Consider the following 8,918-nt stretch of genomic DNA (forward strand, 5'->3'; position numbering starts at 1 on the left):
GGATTTGGACTGCAGACTGTAAGTCATCAATAAATTCCTTTACTATATAGAGACTATCTGCAAGTTCTGTGACTCTAGAGAACCCTGACTAATACAACATGTATGGCTAGTCTTCTCTCTTAATTACCTTTCTGTCAATTGTGGTAAAATACGCTGATAAAAGCAACTTAAGGGAGAGAGGTGACTTAGTCGCTGTTCTATTACTGTGAAGAGACACTAATAAGCAAGGCAGCTTTATAAAAAAAAAGCATTTAATTGCAGGCTTGTTTATAGTTTTAGAGGGTTAGTTCATGATCATCATGGTAGAAAGCAAACAGGCATGGCATTGGAATAGTAGCTGAGAGCTTTACCATCCTGATCTGTAGATAGCAGGGGAGGGGTAGAGGGAGACAGACAGACAGACAGACAGAAACACACACACACAGAGGAAGTGAGAGAGAGACAGAGACAGAGACAGAAACAGAGAGAGACAGAGCGAGACAGAGCGAGACTAGGCCTGGTGTGTGCTTTGGAAATTTCAAAGCTGGCCCCTAGTAGTGTACATCCTCCAACAAAGCCACACCCACCCCAACAAGGCCATGCCTTCTGTTCCTATTTCATTAACTGTTGCTTAAGCATTAAAATATATGAAACTATGGGGTCATTCTCATTTACACAGCCACAAAAGGGCAGTTGTGACTGTCAAGAAGTTATGTTGTATTCACCCAACATTCTTTTTACATAGTCCAGGACCTCCGTCTATGTAATGGAGTCACCCTCCATATATACAGTATGTCCTGTAATCCAACACTGTTCTGGGGAGAGGTAAGAGATTGGTATTGGCTCAGGCGCCCCCCCAAGACCAAGTTCTCAGCATAAAGATTTATTTTCCCAGAGGGACAAAGGGAAGGGAATAAGGAACAAAGACAGGGAGATGGAGGATAAGGGAGAAGGGGAAGGGAACAAGGAATGGGGGTGGGTGGGTATTTGTCCCAGAGGGACAAAGGACTGCCTCTGGATAGAGAGGAGACAGCCATTGCACATAGGGAAATGATGGTTTATAAGGGTAAAATGGGAAACCCTGTGCTAGGATGAGTTGTTTAATTAGTTTAATTAGGTGAGACAAAGAGGGCTTTTGATTGCTAGACTTCAAGAGTTGATAGCTAGACCCTGATACTCAGGAAGAGGATGTGGCCAAATAAGGGAATAGACCTTGGGGCCCAGATTTAGGAATGTAGTCTAAGAGTTTTTAGCAAGGCAGATGGAATGGGGGAGAAGGACAAGGCCTATCAGAGCCATTGTTTGCAAGCAAGCTAGAGTCCCTTCAAGGTAGACAAACATCTGCTTACCCAGGCAGGGAACCAATGACAGACCAACTTACGGGTACCACCAGAGTTCAACTTGATGAACCAATGGATTTTATTGGAGTTACTTAACAGGTGTGTGGGTGAGGGATTACTTACAGGAGCAGAAGTGACTGAAAGACAGCTGCATCACCCAGGCCTACCCCAGCATGAATGACAGCCTACAGAAACTGGGAAACCTGGAACATACCGTATATCCTGCAGGCAGCTCAACAGGTTGGAGAGTGTTCTTTCCAAGTGACTCTGATCTAAGCCTTCTCCATGGCTGCTTAGCTGGTTTCTGTTTCTTCCAGGCAGCTGGTTTGGTTTCAAAGTGTTCTTTGCAGCTCAGCTTCCTTTGTCTGAGAGGAACTTTCAACTTTTATTATTTACTCTGGCAGGGAGGGGACCTGGTGAATCTGATCTGATTCAGGGACTTCCTGATGGTATCTTGAGGTATTTATCATTCTGCCCAAAGAGGTTCCAAACAGAATCAAATGTTTCAATCTTGGAGGACACTGCTACACAACAGCACAAGAAACAGCTCACAAAGGCTGTAAAACTGGAGCATGCTGTACAACTTGCTTTGCCTATCTAACAGGTTGGGGAGTATCTCTTGCAGGCAGTTCAGGTAGTCTGAGCCTCTTTTGTTTGAGAATGTCTTTCAGGAACTATTACTGACTGCTTGCATGTGTTCAGGGAGGGAGAAGCCTAATGTATTTGTTCAGTTTCAGGGACTTCCTAAAGCGTTTGATGTTTACTTTCTGATCTTAACAAGCTTCTCTGCAGGATAATATGATTTTATCTCTCCTTAGAACATCCTGTGTGTTAATGAGTTTCCTTGAATGGTGGAATGTCATCCTATGTTTTAATCATCTCCCCCCTTACAACATAACTATTTTATCCAACTGCTTTCCTACATCCTGTGTCTTTCTTTCTTTCTTTCTTTTAAAGTTTTATTTCTTATATGCAAGTACACTGTGGCTGTCTTCAGACACCCCAGAAGAGGGCATCAGATCTCATTACAGATGGTTATGAGCCACCATGTGGTTGCTGGGATTTGAACTCAGGACCTTCCGAAGAGCAGTCAGTGCTCTTAACCGCTGAGCCATCTCTCCAGCCCACATCCTGCATCTTAATGATGCAGTTGGCAACCGAGATAATTACATCTTCTAAAATACAATAATTGAAGACACTTTGAATAGTCTTGCTCTTTTTGTTCTTAATGACCCAGCATCAATAATAAACCAAAAAAGCTTCAGTTCTCAGGTGTTTGAACACCAGGATTAACAGATGGAGGAGACAGCATGGACCAGAAATTTTGTATGTATTATTTATAGTTCTCAGAAATATCCTGTCAGGTAGCAACTGCATCCATTTCATTTAAAATTTTAAAAAATTACATGGTGGGGCTGGAGAGATGGCTCAGCCGCTAAGAGCTCTAGCTGTTTTTCCAGAGATCCCGAGTTCAATTCCCAACAATCCCTTGGCCTCTCATAACCATCTGTAAAGGGATCTGATGCCCTCTTCTGGTGTGTCTGAAGACAGCTACAGTATACTCATATACATAAAATAAATCTTTTTTAAAAAAAAATTACACTGCGCACACACATACGCATTCACCACAGTGCAGATTTGGAGGTGAAAGGACAACTTGAAGGTCGTCCTGTACCTTGGTCTAGTAGATCAAATACAGGTCAAGCTTGGTGGCAAATGCTTTAACCCCCTGAGCTATCTGGTCAGCCCAATACCATCCAATTTAAAGACCATGACGGGGCATGGAAAGATAGTCAGCAATCAAGACTCTTGCGGAGAACTTATGGTGTTACCATCACCCACGCAGGGCCTCTCTTTAATATTCTTTATTAATTTGGTATGATCCAAATGCTACAGTATGTGATCACTATTTCTTCAGTGAGATGTTCTGCTTGCCTTTTTAATGGAACATCTTCATTGGAAGGTTTGGTGTTGGCACAGGACACAACAAGACCAAGCTCTCAGCACAAAGGATATTTATTTGCCCCAGACGAACAGGGGCCAGGGAATAAGAGACAACAAGCAGGAGACAGGATAAGGGAAAAGGGGAAGGGAACAAGGAATCAGGAGAAAGAGTGTTTGTACCAAAGGGACAAAGGGCTTCCTCTGGATAGAGAGGAGGCAGTCGTGGCCCACAGGCAAATGGCAGTGTATAAAGGTAAAGGGGGAACCCCCATTTTAGGATGAGGTGTTTAATTTTAATTGTGCATGTTAATTAGGTGAGCCAAAGGCGGCTTTTGATTGCTGCACTTCAATACTTTGATACCTGGACTGTGTCAGCCTCAGGAGGAGGGATTGGCCAAATAAGGGAACAGTCCTTGGCGGCTTGCTTTAGGAATATAACCTAAGGGTTTACAGGGGAGAGGGAACGAGAGAAGGGCTCCTATTAGAGCCATGTTTGCCATACTCAGGCTGGCTATAGCGTTTCTTCACACTATGCTATATATCTATTTTATACTCACATAACATACCCCATATCATACCAGCCACATTTTAGGTACCCAGTTAGTACATGTGACCAGTTGCTGCTCTATTGAATAGCACAGTACTAAAGCCTATGCTCTGTTTACTGTGCCCCAATAAATTAAGGTCTATAATCCATATGCTATATAAGTACTTTATTATTTGAAAAAGGAATTCTTTAAAGGTACTTTTTTCTTTTAATTTTGAAACAATTTCTTATTATATTGGCTTGCATATATGCATATGTGCTGAGCTGACTTTGAATTCAGGATCTCCCTGACCCAGCCTCCTGATTGCCTGGAATTCAGACATGACAGCACTGTTATCAGCACAAGTAATTATTCTGAGCCATTTCAGGCTAATATGTCCTACTCCAATTTGATCACTAAGTAATAGATTCATTCTTTTTAGCTTAATATATTACTCTTTTTTCTTGGAGTTTTTTTCCTGTTTCTCTTAAGTTTAAAGTTTTTATAGTTTTAAATATTCACTCAGTCCAAATTGTTAGTATATTTGTGGTTTTCAGTGTTTGCTATTCAAGAATATGCTTTTAGTATTTATAACTTTATAAAGGTACTCACTCACTTTGAAAGTATTGTCCACCCAGGCGGTGGTGGCGCACGCCTTTAATCCTAGCGCTTGTGAGGTAGAGGCTGGTGGATCTCTGTGAGTCTGAGGCCAGCCTGGTCTACAGAGCAAATCCTAGGACAGCCAAGGCTATGCAGAGAAACCCTGTCTTGAAAAACAAAAACAAAAACAGAACAAACAGATAAAAACAAAAGAAGAGGAAGAAAGAAAGAAATATGGTGAACTCATTCTTTAAAAAGAAAAGAGTATAATTCCTTTTTATATTAATTTATAGAGTTTGATGTCTCAATAGTTCAGTTTTACATGATTTTTATCTCACAGGTAATATTTCTCTTACCCATTTACAGTTCATTTCTTTTTTTTTTTTTTTTTCTTTCTTATTTTGGTTTTTCGAGTCAGGTTACAGTTAATTTCTATTTCCACTATTAGTCCCAAGTAACCATGTAACATTTCTGTGTAAATATCCCCTTTTGGAAACATTTCATATAGTAAATTACATTTAACTGATGAACAGTTTGGAGCTAAATGTGGCATATAATATAAACTATATCACATATATAAAAACTTGGTTTATTCACTTTCAAACTTCAAACATTCCTGAATTCCTGTTTCTGTGATTAAACACCCAGGAAAAAAGCAACTTAAGGGAGAAAGGATGTTCATAATTCCAGGTTACACTCCATCATTGAGGGAAAGTTAAAACAGCAGGAACTTAAAGCAACCAGGCACTTTATCCACAATTAAGAGCAGAGAGATGAATTCATGCATGCATTGCTCAGCTAGCTTTCTGCTCAAGCCTAGGGAATGGCACTGCCCACAGTATTAATATAATTACCTTCTTCTTTTTATTCACTCTGGAACCCCAAGCCCAGGGATTGGTGCCGCCCAAAGTGAATTAAGGTAATTAAGATATCCTCAGAGGCCTTCCCTTCTTCTAGGTGATTCTAGCTTTTGTCACACCAGTGGTTAAAACTAATCATCATAAGACCTTAGTATATTAATGGGGACTATGGTAAGACACATTGTTCATGTTAACATTGGGTTGTTATAATCACTAATTATAATGACTCCTTTTTTTATTATCCGAGCTTCATTTCTTTACCACAGGAAAACTAATCCTAAGTTCTTGGTGTCTTTCAGAATCAGGGTCTAAGTATGAGACCAAGAAGTTACCACCAAATTCATGTAACAAATCTGGGCCAAGCATCTGTGAGAAACCAACTTCTTTACAACAAAAGGTGCTCACAGAGAAGGCAAAACATAACAAGGATTCAGTCCCAAGCAAACCCAGGAAAGAACATTCAGGCAAGAAATCTTTAAAGTGTAATCGTTGTGGGAAAACCTTTTTTCGAAGCTTATCTCTTAAACTTCATCAAGACTTTCACACCGGAGAGAGGTCTTATGAATGCAGTGCGTGTAGACAAGTTTTCAGGCAGATCTTATCCCTCATTCTTCATCAGAGAGTTCACAATCGGAATAAGAGCTATGAATGTGATAAGTGTGGGGACATTTTTAATAAAAAGTTAGCTCTTCTGATACATAGAAGAATGCATAATGGAAAGGAAAATTTTCACCATGAGAAGGCCTCAGATTCATACCCCTCTCTCGGTCTACACCATAATAATCAGACTGCTGACAGCATTCACCAGTGCAGAAAGTGTGGGAAAGTCTTCAATCGGATGTCATCCCTTTCACTTCATAAGAGGATTCACAGCAGAAAGAAAATACAAAAATACAATAAATATGGGAGAGGCTTCAAAAAGCAGCCAGTCCTTGTACATAAAAGAGTTTGTATTGGAAAGAAAACTCATGAAAGTAAGAAGGCCTTAACTCAGAGTCTCAGGCAGAAAACTTGCCAGTCGGAAAACCCTTTTATGTGTAGGAAGTGCGGGAAGTCCTTTAGTAGGATCTCAGCCTTGATGCTCCATCAGAGAATTCACACTTCAGGGAACCCCTACAAATGTGATAAATGTCAGAAAGACTTTGGACGGCTTTCCACCCTTATTCTGCACCTAAGAATTCATAGTGGGGAGAAGCAGTTTAAGTGCAGCAAGTGTGAGAAGGTGTGTAGTCGCCTTTCATCCTTTATTCAACACCAGAAAATTCATAAAAGGAAAAAGAAACTCATTGAATGCAAGGAATGTGGAAAGATGTTTGGTGGAATGAAAAACCTTAAAGTGCATCTCAACATCCATTCGGAAGAGAAACCTTTCAAGTGCAATAAATGTAGTAAAGTTTTTGGCCGCCAGTCATTTCTTAGTGAACATCAAAGAATTCATACTGGAGAGAAGCCCTATCAGTGTGAAGAATGTGGCAAAGCATTCAGTCACCGAATATCTCTTACCCGACATAAGAGAATTCACAGTGAAGACAGACCTTATGAATGTGATCTGTGTGGGAAAGCCTTCAGCCAGAGTGCTCATCTTGCGCAGCATGAAAGAATTCACACTGGAGAGAAGCCTTACGCATGCAAAATATGTAAGAAGTCCTTCGCTCAGCGCATATCCCTCATTCTACATGAAAGAAGTCATACTGGGGAGAAGCCCTATGAGTGTAATGAATGTGGGAAGGCTTTCAGTAGTGGCTCGGACCTTATCCGACATCAGAGAAGTCACTCTTCAGAGAAACCATATGAATGTAGCAAATGTGGTAAGGCATATAGTCGGAGCTCATCTCTGATTCGACATCAGAGCATACACTCAGAGGAAACATCCTAAAGCTGTCGCTGCTATATCTGTAAAATCTAAAAAGGATATCAAAGAAGTATTCAGAGACATGGAGAGTGTGTGTAAGTGTTCATGATCTTTTGATGATGTATGTCCCATAAACCCATCGTAAGTTGAAACGTTTGAGACAAAATATATATTTAATATACCTGACCTACCAAATGTGATCATTTAGCAGCACAATGTAATGTGGTGTCCCAGTTGTTCATTCTCCTGACTGTATGGCTTCCTGGAAGCTATGGCCTGATCCTGATGCCCACCATCATGAGAGTCATCATCCTGCTTATAATCAGCCTAGGGAAGATAACACTTAGACCCAATTCCTAGTTGAATGGATATTGCCTCTGTACCATTATAATGCTGAAAAAAATCACAAATCAGCAATCATTAATTGGAGGGAGTGCACTATCTGCCAATAACATGTTTTGTGTATGTGGGGCCATGTTATGATATTCTCCCTTTGAAAGCCAAAGAACCAAAGTAGTCGGTAGATTTTGAAGTGAAGGTCTGAAATCAGCTGAAGTATGCTCAGAATTTTGGATCAGGGTTTGTGAGTGAAGGTGTTTTTCGGCTGGCATTTCATTTCTAGTACAGTGTTCAGGACATATCATTGGATACACACAATGAAATGGAACTGGAGCTACAGTCCATTTTTCTGGTGGAGCTTTGAGCCTGAGTCGAGGTCTCAGGAAAACAGAGTGTTAGGTCTAACAGGCAGACCGGGCAAAGCAGGGTGAGAACAAAAAGAGTGAGTCTTTAGGTTGCTAGAAATAGTAGTTACAGTAGTCACACTGCCTCCATGGTTGTGAAGATACACCGCGAAAATTTAGTAAGACAGGCTGGGGGCTCGGGCAGGAGATACTGAAGAATGAGGAACTTGAGAGCAGGGAGAAGCTATTTTTTACCTTTTTTTACTTGAAAATAAATCTATATTTATATAAGTAAACAGTGTTTTCATGCAGTTCTGCTATTTGCTCTAAAATAAGTCACTCTTGAGCTATGTGTTTGGGTTTTTATGGTCTGGATATGTGTGCCATCCCAAAACTCACACGCTGGAGCCCCAATCCTTCAATGTGATGCTATTTTGAAATGAGATGAATGGAGTTGTGGTGCAGATGAGCCTTTTTGATATGTTTATTGATCAGAGACACCAGAGGGCGTTGTCTCTTGTCCCATGTGAGGACACAGGCAGGCCATCTGCAGACCAAGGAAAAAACCCTCACCAGAACCTGACCACTTTGCTGCCCTCACCTTGGCCTTCCAGCTCATGGAGGAACTGTGAGAACCTAATTTCTCTTAAGTCAACTCGTCTGTGAGACTGTTACAGCAGCTCAAGCTGATTAGTTCATGGAAGAACTAGGTTAAGGTACTGGCTGTTTTCCTTTGATCCATCCACTATGTTCAATGTATTTTTGTTGGTTTTTGTCCCCTTTTCCAGCATCTGTAAGTTGTATAAAAAATAAAATCTGAGTTCTTTTGTGTGATTAGATTATATACAATCGGGCTCTTTTATATGTTTTTTTTCTGCACTAGCTGTTTAAGAGAACATCTGTTTCTTGTTAAGAAAAGCTTATAATATTTGTTTATATTAAGAAAACTTTATAGGGGTTCTGATTTTGACCACAAACATTGGGATTTGTTTTTTGTTGTTGTTGTTGTTGTTTTTAAGATTTATTTATTATTATATCTGAGTACACTGTCTCTGTCTTCAGACGCACCAGAAGAGGGCATCAGATCTCATTACAGACAGTTGTGAGCCACCATGTGGTTGCTGGGATTTGAA

At 40.5% G+C, this 8,918-nt stretch overlaps 1 protein-coding gene across 2 annotated transcripts in view; it reads left to right on the forward strand.

Moving 5' to 3' along the window:
* The window catches only part of Znf667 (zinc finger protein 667), a 25,224-nt gene extending 16,595 nt beyond the window's left edge, over positions 1–8,629 (forward strand). For both annotated transcript variants that reach the window (XM_029532131.1, XM_029532130.1), the window contains exon 5: positions 5,550–8,629. In XM_029532131.1, coding sequence (XP_029387991.1) covers positions 5,550–7,126 — 1,577 coding nt within the window. In that variant the 3' untranslated portion in view covers positions 7,127–8,629. The remainder of the gene's footprint in view (positions 1–5,549) is intronic.
* Positions 8,630–8,918: the final 289 nt, after the last annotated feature.

This window comes from Mus pahari, chromosome 19, assembly GCF_900095145.1.
Source record: "Mus pahari chromosome 19, PAHARI_EIJ_v1.1, whole genome shotgun sequence".
Lineage (NCBI taxonomy): Eukaryota > Metazoa > Chordata > Mammalia > Rodentia > Muridae > Mus > Mus pahari.